At 41.6% G+C, this 15,612-nt stretch overlaps 1 protein-coding gene across 4 annotated transcripts in view; it reads right to left on the reverse strand.

The window, feature by feature from the left end:
* Positions 1-15,612, reverse strand: part of LOC141097767 (uncharacterized) — a 61,204-nt gene that overhangs the window by 24,906 nt on the left and 20,686 nt on the right. For all 4 annotated transcript variants that reach the window (XM_073585163.1, XM_073585162.1, XM_073585161.1 and 1 more), the window contains exons 13-16: positions 15,188-15,334; positions 12,658-12,877; positions 11,463-11,552; positions 1,076-1,195 (exon numbers count right to left, since the gene is read on the reverse strand). In XM_073585163.1, the coding sequence (XP_073441264.1) occupies positions 1,076-1,195; positions 11,463-11,552; positions 12,658-12,877; positions 15,188-15,334 (577 nt within the window). The remainder of the gene's footprint in view (positions 1-1,075; positions 1,196-11,462; positions 11,553-12,657; positions 12,878-15,187; positions 15,335-15,612) is intronic.

Consider the following 15,612-nt stretch of genomic DNA (forward strand, 5'->3'; position numbering starts at 1 on the left):
GTAAAAAGTACAGATGCACCAGATGAAAAGTTCAGAATTATCCAAAATAGACAGAAGTGTGTTCAATCGGGCTGTGTCTACTATTAGCAGCTCTATGAGGGTCAATGATGAGGAGGATGATGATGAGGATCCGAGGACCGAGCGGGAGGTGTACAGTTTCCTAGTGTTGTCAGCTTAGGTTTGGTCCATACTAATATTGGGATGACGTGTGTTGAATGTAAGCCCCAGACATATGACCCGGTGTCAGGGATTTATGGCATACGCACAGGATATGTGTCTGATAGATGCTGTTCCCACACTTGTGCTGAAATTTTAGCAACTCTTATAGAAGTCAATAGAGAGCCGCACATGAGCAGACGCAACTTCATTTCTGGTATTACAAGACATGGTCACTGTTTTGGAATTCTGTCTGGCTCCCGAAGGAATATGTCATTAAATTAGGAGGATGGACTGGTGGCAAGAAGAGCATCACAAAAGTTTGGAGTGTATAGAGAGGGGAAATTTGATGGAATATGGGTCATCTTGGCATTGGGTAGGGGGTAGGTCTCAATGGTTCACGGAGGGGCGCTAGGGCAAAAAATGGATAGAAAAAGACAGGCGGACATCTACTATCTTAAACTAGTGATGAAGCCTTACTCACACACCCTTAAATGCAGAACTTAATTTTTTTGTAGTCATTATCATGGGGGTTGCTTTGGGTCTTGGGGGATGACAGGATGGGTTGAAGGAATAGCAGGGAGGATGCCAAAAATATTGTCATAGAAGTTTGGGCACTGAGAGGTGGTGTCCTTCGTGTTGGTGGAAGAAGGGCTCTGGTATTTACAAGTTATGGAGCCAGGAAAGCTCTGGACTCCCTAAGTGTGGAGAGTGTATGGAGGGCCCTAGTCATGTCACGGATGGGATTCTGGTAAGATCCCATTAATGATAACATTGGACATCTCCTTATTTACATGCTCCTCTCATCTTGTGCCTTCTTATATCACATTATACATTTCTCATTCTGCTTTTCCAAATTTTTCTGTATTGTAATAAATAAATGCAAAGACAATATACCATAAATTACTGGCATACATACCCAGGTTCTTGTCGCTCTGCAGCAGTTTAGCACTCTGGGCGCTGGCTCGTAGCTGATCGTCCACTTCCTTCAGCAGAGTAAGCAGCAGTGACGACTCCACAATTTTGCAGTCATTACCATCTGCAAAGCGAATATGTGATTATCATCTGGGCAACAGCGCTGCTCCTACACCCCAATTACAGTAATTATTAGTAATATATTCAATAGATTCAGCAGCAGATACCACTGTTCCTCTGCATCACATAGTCATTATTGCTGCCAGCAGTGTGCACGGCATCTACAGACCTGCTATAATATTTGGACTCCGGGGGATTGCATTCCAGCATGGACCAAGTTGGAGCCCTACGAATCTCACTTACTGGGGGGGGTAAATGAGTTCAGAGATAGTAATTATATCTCATTTTTCATTGTGAAAAATTCTCTGTAAAATGCAACCTCTCATGTCCAGAAATGCTCATTACAAATAAAGGGTTAACCTGCAGGTAAATTGCATTAAAATCCTGCCTGGTTGCCTCACTGGAGTAGCGGCTACAGGGAGAAAATGAATTTTTATCCAACCTGCAGCTGCTTGCTTCTATCAAGTCATTAGAGCAGTGCATGGATCAGTAGAGCGTGGCTACGCCCATCCACCGAATTCAGCAAAAGTGCCGGAGTTTCTTACTCTAGAAATGTTACTGCAGTCCCTGAATGTAGCAACTTTTCTAGAAAGGTGAATGGAGATATACACTAGGGAGAAGATGCGCTGACTTTATTAAGTGGTGTGCTCCTTTTAATGAATTTGGTGCACTCCAAAACGCCCTGTGAGGAAACCAGATTATATCTTAATTACCCAAGACAACTATGTTTACCAAACCAAGAAGAATTGACTTTTTATCTGTTAGTGTTGAGCGAGTATACTCGTTACTCCGGTCTCCCCGAGCATGCTCGGGTGATCTCCGAGTATTTTGGCGTGCTCGAAGATTTAGTTTTCATAGCTGCAGCTGCATGATTTGCGACTGCTAGACAGCCTGAATACATGTGGGGGTTGCCTGTTTGCTAGGGAATTCCCACATGTATTCAGCCTGTCAAGCAGCAGCAAATCATGCAGCTGAGGCAACAAAAACTAAATCTCCAAGCATGACAAAATACTCGGAGACCACCCAAGCATGCTTGGGGAAACCCCAATAACGAGTATACTCGCTCATCACTAGTATCTGTATGATGGCTTTTGGATTTAAGTGTTGATTTCTGGTGGGTCAAGAAAACAGACTTTTGTTTGTGTAAGCCTAGAATATTGACTTGTAAGCTGATATTTGATATAACATATGGTGCTCTTATCCTTGATGAATAGTGAGGGCTACTGATATGCTAATTATATATTGTCTAGCCCAGATAGTTTGTTGATTTTTGGAACAGAGGAGGAAGATCTATGCAAATAGATTACATAATCAAACAAGGCAACTTGGTCATCACCATTCTTCTCCTTATCTGTGAGGGTGGACTGAAGGACACTGGGTAAATCTAAAACATAGGTTACATGCCTCTGTATAAAGAGACTCAGAGACAGAGAGACTGAGAGAGAGACAGAGAGACTGAGAGAGTGACACAGACGGACATTCTGCAAAACATACAATAGACGAGAGACCGGACTGCAGCCAATCCATCATGGCACCATCACGAGAGCCAAGAATCTGAGAAAATGGAGAAAAAGCTACTGACCAAAATGCAGGGATCACTGCAAAATTACAAATTTTATTGGTAACAAAAAGACAACATCCATGTAAAAACATTTAAAAAGTCATACAATGACATGAAACTATCACAAAGGCTTATAATAAAGCCCAAAGAGCTCCCTCCAGTAAGTGGACATACATAAAAAAGGCTCTAGAATATATCACATACAATAGCATACCTGCAATGAAGAAATGTTCAGAGATGTAATACTAAACATAATGATCCATTGAATAATCCATCCAAATAGACTATGGTACAATATGAATGCAAGTAATAACAAAATCTTTGTAGGACAAACTACACAAGAATTACGGAAGAGGATCCAACAGCACCTTTCGAATATTAATACTGCAAGAGCAGATCGTGAAAAAGGTAAACCCCTCACTTCAGTAGCCATGCATTTTTTGTGCGAACACAATGGCCGCTGTACTGGCATTAGGGTTTTGGGTCTTGAGGCAGTACAGACTAACATAAGAGGGGGGAATGTTTCATTGGAATTACTGAGGCGTGAATCTAGGTGGATTTATGATCTTCGGAGTCGATCCCCTTTGGGATTAAATGAGGAGCTTTTATTCACTGGCTATTATAAACAAATCTGACCGATTGGATAATTAAGTTCCTCTTCCCTTCTTTTTCCATTTGTAGGTTGATCGACTCATTTCTTTTTGAACATAGTAGCTTGGATCTCCATTTTTTGGCAGCTTCTCAAGGTCTGGCTTGTCCACTATGGGAGTTTACTTCTCTAGCAACTTTTGGAATAGTCTATTCTTGGATCTCCTACCTTGGATTTCATCCTTCACTCTATCCCTGGCTGGACTCAAATAATAAAACAGTACCCTGGAAGATATTCGGACCTTAACATGGACTTAGATTTGATTTTTTTTGTTCCAATTTCTGGATTTGCTTTATGTTCTATCCATGTTGTATGTTTATATCAGTAAAAATCATTTATCTATAATGGTCACTTTTTTGAAGTCCAGTGGACCCTGAGGTGGAGCTTGTGGAGTTTTAATTAATTTTTTCTGATCCATCTTTCCAATACATTAAAATACTTAGTTATAGTGCATACTTAATTAGGGGTGATGCTTGTGGAGCGTTATCTTCCTTCGCTTGGTTTATTTACCAATCGGGGAAGAAATTTCGTTAGTATAACCACTAATATAAAGCTGCAATCCACTTTTTTTTTTTAAGGGTATTGTTTGTGTTTGTCCAATTCCCAGGTCTATGCAAATATATCTGTTGTAGGATCTAATTCTGGTATGTCTCATAACTTTTTTCGGACCTTTTTGCTGCCCGTTACCTTGTCTACGTCGGCACAGTGGTTGGAGTGATGTTCACACTGCTCCAAACCTGGAAATTTCCATGTATTTTTTTTTTTTTTGGTATATTACATGTTCCTTCTGCGTCTTCAATACCAAATTTAACCAATTCTGGCATCAGTATTCCACTGTGTTCAGTGGGCGCGTCTGCATAGTGTGATTGCGTGTCTGCGGGCTGATATCATTTTATATCTCTATTTCGCTATGAGCCATGCGCGCTTGCATCTATATAGTATCTATTGATATGGTACACAGTTTTGTATCAGTTGCGCTCATTTTGTATGTTTTATAATATCTACTTGTTGAGATTGTGATAATCAGTGTCGCGGAGCTTACATATGGGGATTTAGTATATCATATGTCTCCCTTTGATGCCCTATATTCATTTATAGGTATGCCTGCACACATGCTAAATGACAGGTTATATAGTAGAATGTTTTTTTTTGTTTTTTTTTTCTGCATCTATGTGTCATTTATTACTGAGACCGCGCTGGCACATTTGATATTTACTGTGTTACACAACTTTTTTGGCCTAACCCGGAAATCAGTATATACTATCTGATTAGTTTTTTTTTTTTTTGTCTGCACAGGCTTGATTTTTCTGGCCTGTTTCAATACTATCTTATTCAATCAGTGGATTTAAAATGGTATATTGTTTGTTCCCTTTGTGCTTGCAACACTAAATTTGACCCAATTCCGTTACCAGTATTAGGCCGGGGTCACACTAGCGATTAAAACGGTCGAATGCAATGCAATAAAAAATCGCATTGCATTCGAACCCATGTTATTCTATGGGGCAGCTCACATCATGCGATTTTTTATCGCATCCGATCCTCGGACCGAGACAATCGCAGCATGCTGCGATTGTCACCGATTTTCGGATTGGATTCCCCAATGCAAGTCTATGGATGCGATAAAAAAACGCATGGAAAACGCACGAAACGTGTGACTTGCGATTAAATCGCACAACTTCTCCAGGTCTACGGGATATGGCATCAGGCATTGGCATTGGATGTCAATTTGATGCTTAGATGCGATTAAAATTGGTTCCTTGCCGGAAAATGGGATGACAGACGGATATCTGGCCAAGAATTCTTTGTGCGATTTCGTACCGTTAAAATGGGACCGATTTTTTAATGGTTGTGTGTGACTCCAGCCTTATACTGTGTTTAGTTGGTGCGTTTAGCATAGTGCGATCTGACATTGCATATAGCCATATACTCTGTAAGGGCTGTGTGTCCGCGGGCTGGGAGGATTGTATATCTTTACTTGGCTATGGGTGCATAGTCTGTATTAGTTGCGCTCATTTTTACACTTTGTGAAATTTCCATTTGTTGAGACTGTGATAATCAGTGCCACGGCGCCTACATATGGGGATTTATTATAGCATATGTTTCCCTTTGATGTACTTTATTCACTTATATGTTTAGGTATGCCCGCTTATATGCTAAATGACATGGCACACAGTGGAATCGCGCTTATCTTATCTTGCGCCTACCGCGCTTGCGCATTTGGCATTCATTACGTCACACAACCTTTTTGTATTCCGTTACTTTGTTTGCATTGGTGCAGTGGGCGGTGTGACGTTCACACTGCTCCAAACCTGGAATTCACTATGTATTATGTGATGATGAGTCATTCCTGTCTGCACCTGCGCAGTGTGTAGTGTTTCGTCACACTGCTCCAAACCCAGAAATAACTTGTGAGTCATGGATTATTCTCTTTCCTCTGGAGTGCATGTGTATCCAGGCCTCCATTGCAGCTAATTGGGTACGTCGCTGCAGCTGCCGCACATATGTACTGATTGTTTAGCATATTTAACCCCTTACCTACAATTGACGTAATATTCCGTCCATGTGACCATGGACCTAATTACCATGGACGGAATATTACGTCATCGCGATCAGCGGCGCCCACGTGGTGAGCGCCGCTGATCGCGGCCGAGTGTCAGCTAATTATCATGTGGACCGCCCCCGACACGTTAACCCCTTGCACACCGCGATCAAACACGATCGCGGTGTACCGGGGGTTAAAGGGAAGCATCGGCAGGGAGGGGGCTCCCTCCTTGCTTCCCTGAGCCCCCCACGGCAGCGCAATGTGCAGCGCTGCTGCGGAGGGCTCCTTTCCTGCAGGTCCCCTGATCCAATATGGCGACGGGGACCTCCGGGGGCCTGCAGGAAGCTGGCTTCCTCAGTGCCTGCAAAGCGCTGATCTGTCACAGTGATCTGTGATGTGACAGATCAGCGATCTGTCACAGGACAGTTATGTCCCCCCTGGGACATTGTAATAAAGTAAAAAAAAATTAAAAAAAAGTGTTAAAATAATAATAAAAAAAAAATCGCTAAATAAATTAAAAAAAAAAAAATATTCCCCAATAAATTCATTTTTTGGAAATAAAAAAAAAAAAAAACAATAAAAGTACACATATTTGGTATCGCCTTGTCCGTAACGACCCGCCCTATAAAACTGTCCCAATATTTAACCCCTTAAGCGAACCCCTTAAAAAATAAAAATAAAAAACGAAGCAAAAAATAATGATTTATTATCATACCGCCGAACAAAAAGTGCAATAACGCGCGATCAAAAAGACGCATATAAATATCCATGGTACCGCTGAAAACTTCATCTTGTCCTGCAAAAAACGAGCTGCCATACAGCATCATCAGCGCAAAAATAAAAAAGTTATAGCTCGCAGAATAAAGTGATGCAAAAATAATTATTTTTTATATAAAATTGTTTTCATTGCATAAAAGCGCCAAAACATAAAAAACGAACTAAATGAGGTATCGCTGTAACCGTACTGACCCGAAGAATAAAACCACCTTATAAATTTTACCGCACCCGGAACGGCGTAAACGCACCACCCAAAAGAAATTCATGAAACGCTGGTTTTTGTTCATTCTGCGTCCCAAAAAACGAAATAAAAAGCGATCAAAAAATGTCACGTGCCCGAACATGATACCAATAAAAGCGACAACTCGTCCCGCAAAAAATAAGACCTCACATGACTCGGTGGGTCAAAATATGGAAAAATTATAGCTCTCAATATGTGGTGATGCAAAAACTATTTTTACACTAAAAAGCGTCTTTTAGTGTGCGACAGCTGCCAAACATAAAAACCGCCATAAATAGTAAATCAAACCCCCCGTTATCACCCCCTTAGTTAGGGAAAAATAATAAAATTAAAAAAATGTATTTATTTCCATTTTCCCATTAGGGTTAGGGCTAGGGCTAGGGTTAGGGTTAGGGTTAGGGCTAGGGCTAGGGTTAGGGTTAGGGTTAGAATTGGGGGTTTCCACTATTTGCGCACATCAGGTGCTCTCCAAACGCAACATGGCGTCTGATCTCAATTCCAGCCAATTCTGCGTTGAAAAAGTCAAATGGTGCTCCTTCCCTTCCAAGCTCTGCCATGCACCCAAACAGTGTTTTACCCCTTCATATGGGGTATCAGCCTACTCAGGACAATTTGCAAAACAACTTTTGTGGTCCAATTTCTCCTGTTGCCCTTAGGAAAATAAAAATTTTGGGGCAAAAATATCATTTTTGTGGAAAAAAATTTTTTTTGTTATTTTCAAGCCTGGGCGTTATAAACTTCTGTGAAGCACTTGGGGGTTCAAAGTTCTCACCACACATCTAGATAAGTTCCTTGGGGGGTCTAGTTTCCAAAATGGGGTCAATTGTGGGGGGTTTCCACTGTTTTGGTACATCAGGGGCTTTCCAAACGCGACATGGTGTCCGATCTCAATTCCAGCCAAAAAAGTCAAATGGCGCTGCTTGCCTTTCGAGCTCTGCATGTGCCCAAATAGTCATTTACACCCACATATGGGGTATCAGCGTACTCAGGACAAATTGCACAATAACTTTTAGGGTCCTGTTACCCTTGGGGAAATAAAAATTGGGGGTGAAAAGATCATTTTGTGGAAAAAATATGATTTTTTAATTGTACCGCTGTACATTATAAACTTCTGTGAAGCCCTTGTGGGTTCAAAGTTCTCACCACATATCTAGATAAGTTCCTTGGGGGGTCTAGTTTCAAAAATGGGGTCACTTGTGGGGGATTTCCACTGTTTAGGTACATCAGGGGCTCTCCAAACGCGACATGGCGTCCAATCAGAATTCCAGCCAATTTTGCATTGAAAAAGTCAAACGGCGCTCCTTCCCTTCTGTGCTCTGCCATGCGCTGAAACAGTGGTTCCCCCCCACATATCAGGTATCAGCGTGCTCAGGACAAATTGCACAATAATTTTTGCAGTCCAATTTCTCCTGTTACACTTGGTAAAATAAAAAAAATTGAACCTGAAGTAATTTTTTTTGTGAAAAAAAGTGAAATGTTATTTTTTTTTTAAATATTCAAAAAATTCCTGTGACGCACCTGAAGGGTTAATAAACTCCTTGAATGTGGTTTTAAGCACCTTAAGGGGTGCAGTTTTTAGAATGGTGTCACTTTGGGGTATGTTCTATCATATAGACCCCTCAAAGTGGCTTCAAATGTGATGTGGTCCGTAAAAATAAAACGGTGTTGCAAAAATGAGAGATCGCTGGTCAACTTTTAACCCTTATATCTTACTAACAAATAAAAAATTTTGTTCCAAAATTGTGCTGATGTAAAGTAAACATGTGGCAAATGTTACTTATTAACTTTTTTGTGTGCCATATCTCTGTGATTTAAGGGCATAAAAATTCAAAGTTGGAAAATTGCGGAATTTTCAAAATTTTCGCCAAATTTCCGTTTTTCTCACAAATAAACGCAAGTTATATGAATGAAATTTTACCACTAACATGAAGTACAATATGTCACGAGAAACATTGTCAGAATCACCGGGATCCATGGAAGCGTTTCAGAGTTATTACCTCATAAAGGGACAGTGGTCAGAATTGTAAAAATTGGCCCGGTAGTTAACGTGCAAACCACCCTTGGTAGTGAAGGGGTTAAACAAGTGTAACAAACTGACTCTCTAGCCTCTGATGAAGCCACCTTTTGGTGTGTGATACGCGTATGGTGCTCCACAAGCTCCCCCTTTGTAAGTGGCATTACATAGGGATTATGCAGGCAGGATTTAATCTTGGTCATTTTAACCTCTTGGCTACACCATGATTGCTATACTTTACATCTATGCTTAGTACCCTATGGTGTTTATTTTCATGGCTCAGTTGCATATATTTGTTATTACTTGCATTCATTATTGTACCATAGTCTATTTGGATGGATTATTCAATGGATCATTATGTTTAGTATTACATCTCTGACCACTTCTTCATTGCAGGTATGCTATTGTATGTGATATATTCTAGAGCCTTTTTATGTATGTCCACTTACTGGAGGGAGCTTTTTGGGCTTTATTATAAGCCTTTGTGATAGTTTCATGTCATTGTATGACTTTTTAAATGTTTTTACATGGATGTTGTCTTTTTGTTACCAATAAAATTTGTAATTTTGCAGTGATCCCTGCATTTTGGTCAGTAGCTTTTTCTCCGTTTTCTCAGTTTGTGTTTATACTGACTGCTGGTTGATCCGCATATCTTATTCAGTAGTGCCCTCCTGAGTTTTTACATATATACTTGAGAGCCAAGAATCTATAATTCTATAAGAAACAACCTAGAGGTTTTCGGCTCCGATTGGAAGGATACAGATCTGCTCCAATGAACATCGCTGAACCATGAATACGTTTGGGGAAAGCCAGGATTGGGACACGCTGGTCACCTAGCTCCATGGAGATCGGATAAGCCAGGCGGTAGCTCTCGTGTCAACTGGCTTTGGACCTTGTATGGACTCTATGGACTGTCATCTCCCTACGCTTGTCATTACCTCCTCTCTGTGTGCAACACAGGTGAGGTAGCCGACCCTAGTAGCTCTGAGGTAACATCTGCCATTATCCTCGCGGGTCAGCAGAAGGGTGAGACTCTGTAATGTGCACCATCTTGGGGAATTTTGCTGGGACTGTTCTATGTATTATCTGCCTGTATTGTGGTTCAATAAAGCACTGCCACAGTTTTATCCTCACCCTGCGTTGTCTGAGTAGCGTTATGCCCACGTTAACGGGAGAGCGGGCGTTAGGTGGGATGATCCCTGGTCCATGTGGTTCTGGCTAGAGGATTTGGGCGCCCGCCGACCCCCCCCCCCCATTTCCCCACACGCCCCTTAATTAAGACGAATGTATAGAACACAAGTGTTAATGAATTAGGCCCTTTGTCTTCTATATCCTCTATTTATCACTGTACATAGCAAACTGTAGAATGAGTTACCAGCGCATCCGTCAGTGATCTCGTTTTCAGGTCTGCAACTCTTGTCTCTCTCTTCTCCTGAACCATCTTCTAAGCAAATTTATGACTACATGAAAAGTTGAAGCAAATGCTTTAAGGTCCCAATGAAAAATCTCCAAGAGGGACCCCAGCTATCACAGTCTTCTAATATAGGCCAAATTAACCTTCTGAACCTTCCTAGGTTCCAGGACACCAGAGTACGATTGTAGCCCCTGCATCCACAATTGTTACACCCCTGCTTTGATGCGATCATAAATCAGTTTAGGAGTTGATAGAGAAGAGAGATAAAGGTTTCAGGCGAGAACCATAGTTCAGATAAAATAAAGCACCATAAGATCCTTCAACAGCATTTCACCTTCTTGTTGTCATGGAAAGCCTAGGTAACTTTAGGCTGAAACCTCGGGGCCCCTGCGGTGTCCCTCAGACTAGGGGAAACCCTGTCTGTCCCTCAACCCAGGGTTTACACTGAAGGTGTGCCTGCCTGGGCCTTCACCCTGTCCTTGTCTCCTGTCCAGCCCTAAGCTGAACCCACCACCCTCCACCCAGTGAGGAGACCAAACACCAGACCCCACAAATAAGTATGGACAGGGATAAAGGAAACGCACCACACCGCGCACACACAGGAGAATACAATAATGTGCAAGGGCAACCAAAAAATACAACACAGGGAGGCAAAATGGCAACAACGGAATATACTACATCAGAAACCGTATGCTCCTTAGACCACCACTCTAGACCAGTATCGCTAGCACAAGGCAAGAGCTATAGTCTGCGACGCCCATAGTCACGCAGGACAATTTTAAGACAGAGGGCGTGGCTAAGCCCTCAGCCAGAATGACAACTTGGTTAACCCAATCCAAGCCGGATCAGAAGACCAACCAGCGCCGCTGAGAACCAAGTGGTAGGATGGGGTATTACCGCTGTCTGCCGGACACCCTGGTGCGAACAGTGTCTGACATGACACTTGTTCAAACTGATCATTAGGTAAAATTGCAAAAAGACTGTGAAGGTTTAATGAAAAGAATGCGATTCTTACAATATAAAAGGATTTCAGAGCTTTCCGTGTATAGGGATACAATGTAACGCTATTGTACCTGGAGGAAGCAAGGATGAGAACAAGTAGGGGCCCAGAAATGTTGTCCTCGCTGCTGCAATTTGTTCTGTTTGATGGAATATATTTATATCTAGAACATGAAGGAACATAATGAGATAATTCATTAAGAGTAGGGCACAATGGTATGCAGGACTCTGGTTCTGCAGAGACGTCGGTAGTCCTTGGCCACCAGACAAGAGGGCTGCAAATCTCCTTCAAATTAATGGCATCCTCGCTGTCTCTCCTCATCAGTGGTTTGGTGCAATGTCATGGTTGCGGTGTGACACACGAATGACATCATGCTGAGCCGATACTAATCAGAAGAGGCACCGGAGATTGCGGCAGGTAGGAGGAGGTTCGCAGGGTTGAAATTCAAATAACAGTACATACCCTACTGACGTGTCTGTGTTAGTGAATATTTGTACTTTCCATGATATACTAATTTTGGAAAACAGTTTTTCAGCATCTAGGAAATGTAGGAATGATATAAAAACTTGGAAGACCACATGGTGGTGGCTTGTTGATGCCTACAGTGAAACATGATGGTGGCTCGGTGATGCCTGCAGTTAAGTATGGTGGTGGCTCGGTGATGCCTACAGTGAAGCACGGTGGTGGTTCACTGATGCCTACAGTGAAGAAAGATGGTAGCATGTTGATGCCTACTGTGAATCATGGTGGTGGCTTGTTGATGCCTACAGAGAAGTGTGGTGGTGGCTCCATAATGCAGACAGTGAAGCATGGTGGTGGCTCAGTGATGTCTACAGTGAAGCATGGTGGTGGCTCATTGATGCCTACAATGAAGCTTGATGGTATCTTGTTGATGCCTACTGTGAATCATGGTGGTGGCTTGTTGATGCCTACAAAGAAGCATGGTGGTGGCTCAATGCTGCAGACAGTGAAGCATGGTGGTGGCTCTGTGATGTCTACAGTGAAGAATCGTGATAGCTTGTTGATGCCTGGTACTGGGTTTTAAATGCAATTATTTAATAAAGCATCAGCCATGTTGGTAGTCTACAGCCACTGCTTTAGCAAATATTTGTATTGTTTATGCTATGTTATGGGAAATGCAAATATTTACTAACAGACACGCCAGTAGGATGTGTAACAGTACTTGGAGAATTAAGACCATAGACTGTCACTTGGTAGATATCTTGTTGTTTTTAAAGTTTTAGTTAAAAATAAAAAGAAATACTTACGGTCGGTCATTAAGGACAGGATCTTCTGGTCATTGTTTGGCAGGTTCATCTTCCCTGTTGTTGGTGTATCTGTCTCCAAGTTTTGATGGCGCCGGTCGACATTTACAAGTCTCTCCTTAATCCTCAGCTCTTCTTCTAATTTTACATTCAGCTTCTCCAGGTCTTGCTGAAGATTTTTTTCTAGAAATGCGATTGTTTCATCGTGTTCTCTAATGAGTTTCTGTGACGTATACGGACAAAGGGGAGGGGAAACAATCTTATATCTTTTCATCTCTCTATTCATCTATCAATAGTGCAGCAGCCTGTGAGCAAAGATATCTGCCAATATTGAATACATGAATTTTAAACTGAATTATTTCCATAATAACAGTCTGTATTAAATATTTATCTTATATTGATCTCATATACTGTATATCCATCTGTCTACATTTACATACTTTCTGCTGCTTTCAATCAAACCAGAACAATTTAATGGCAAAATGCCATGTTTACTGACAACTACGATTTCAGAATTATTCACCCTTTCATGATAAAACATTTTTAGTACTTAATAGAACCCCTCTGGCCATGCATCAGACATTTGCAGCAGGTCATAACAGCCAGACATCAGCGTTCCTGAGGAACCTTCATTGGCAATGGCCTCTTGGTCACAAATTTTTTTGAGTTGTTTAACATTAAGAGATTATTTCTTTGCACAAACAATGGAGAGTATGCAAAAAGATACAAAGATATAATGTTCCTAAACTAAACAGAGGTCACAAGTTCATAGTTATTGGAGCACTGGCTACATGACCTGGAAGTGAGATAAAGAGGATGCTGTCACTGGTTGCCACCAGATTCCTGAGGAGGCAGGTGGTCAGAAATTCTTGAGTAACTGCAAAAGACCTGCATCAGATTTGGCAGGTTCTGAGATATCAGTTTGCACAGTAAGACATATAACATAGTGAGGGCTTGTTCAAGCCTACAATGAAGCATGGTGGTACCTACAGTGAAGCATAATGGTGGTTCGTTGATGACTACAATGAAGTTTGGCGGTGGCTCGGTGATGCCTACAAGGAAGTGCGGAGGCGGCTCATTGATGCCTACAGTACAGCATGGCGGTGGCTTGTTGATATCTATAGTGAAGCATGCTGGTGGCTTGTTGATGCCTACAGTTAAGCATGGTGGTGATTCGGTGATGCCTACAGTGAAGCATAGTTGTGGCTTGTTGTTGCCTATCATGAAGCATGGCTGTGGCTCATTGATGCCTACAGTGAAGCATGATTGTGGTTTGTTGATGTCTGCAGTGAAGCATGGCAAGAGAATGCTGGAGTCCAGATCTATCTAAAGCAGTGCAAAATTTTATTGACAAAAAACAGGCACATATAGAGTAACAGAACAATCATGATAATATAAAAAAAGGCAATAAACACGTGTTTCGCGGTGAAAATACTGCTTCCTCGGGGGGCGAATTAGATATCAGTGGGGGTCATACTCATTGCCACATCATTATAGATTCATACTGCCAGGGTCTAATGCAATATACTTTTGTGGATGAACTCTTTTCAGTGCAGATTCCCCAGCACTTTTTACCTGCACTAATTCGTTTCCCTTACAAAGGGCCTGAGTGCTTTTCACATGATAACAAAATTTATTTGTTGCTGATTTGTCTGTTTCAGTGGGCTCCGGGCATTCATTTATTGCCTTTTTATTATACTATCATGATTGTTCTGTTACTCTATATGTGTCTGTTTTTTGTCAATAAAATTTTGCACTGCTTTAGATAGATCTGGAAACCAGCATTCTCTTATTTCTTTCCAATTTAGTGGGAGTCATCTCTGTTGATTGAGACTACATGAGGCATAATTCTTGTATTTACAGTAATGGACTAAAAATGCTTCTTTGGAGAATTTTCTTTATATTAGTGAAGCATGGCAGTAGCTCAGTGATGGCAACACTGAAATATGGTTGTGGCTGGATAATGCCTATAGTAAAGTATGGTGGTGGCTTATTGATGTCTACAGTGAAGCATGGCAGTGGCTCGTTGATGCCTACAGTGAAGCATAGTGGTGACTTATTGATGCCTACAGTGAAACATGGTTGTGAGTTGTTGATATCTACAGTGAAGTATGGTGGTGGCTCACTGAGGCTACTTTGCTTCCTCTGGTTCTGAATACCTGCAGGATCTGAAAGTCAAGATACATTCAATCAATTGTGAGAAAATCATAGGAGAAATGCCATGCCTTCTGCAAAAACGCAGCATCTTGGTCATCATTGGATCTTGTAACATCACAATGACCCCAAATACACCTCACACAACCCACCGAGGCTTGGTTTCAGAGGTCTTGAAAGAGTCTGGAACGGCCATCACAGTCAACGGAGTTGAACACTATAGAAAATCTTTGGTGGGGTATGAAAAGGCGACTGCAATCGCAAACCCAAGAATATTAGTTAGCTGGAGGCCATTGCCAATGAGGAAGCAGCTGTCTGGCTGCCCATTCATCATGTTTGCAGCAGGTCGTAACAGCCAACAAGGCAAATACTACAATACCTGCTTCATCCATCCATTGAGTTCTCCACGTTCCAGCTGGTCCTGGAGCTTAAGATTCTCTTCAGAGATCTGCTTTCTGTGGGCTTGTTCTATCTCTGCTTGCTTTTCCTGTAAACCTTTTAGAGATTTTTTTTCCTCTACAACCGACTTCAAAATAAAATACAAAAAATCAATCTACAATAAAAGATTTCGCTCTATGTGGTCATTTCTAACTTAGATTCTGGGAGGATATATCATAGATGCATTCGATATAAATGTTTACCAACAACCAGCCCCTTAAAGATGTTGCACCCTCTCTACCCGATTCCCCACTTTCTACACATCGATGGTCTCTGACACATCAGTGATTGTTGGCCAACAGGTTGCCGTTCACATTATGACTGGGCTGACACAGACACATAGTATAGAATGACTCAGAGTATGAT

Source organism: Dendrobates tinctorius, unplaced genomic scaffold, assembly GCF_039654945.1.
Source record: "Dendrobates tinctorius isolate UK_male_01 unplaced genomic scaffold, ASM3965494v1 ptg000086l, whole genome shotgun sequence".
NCBI lineage: Eukaryota > Metazoa > Chordata > Amphibia > Anura > Dendrobatidae > Dendrobates > Dendrobates tinctorius.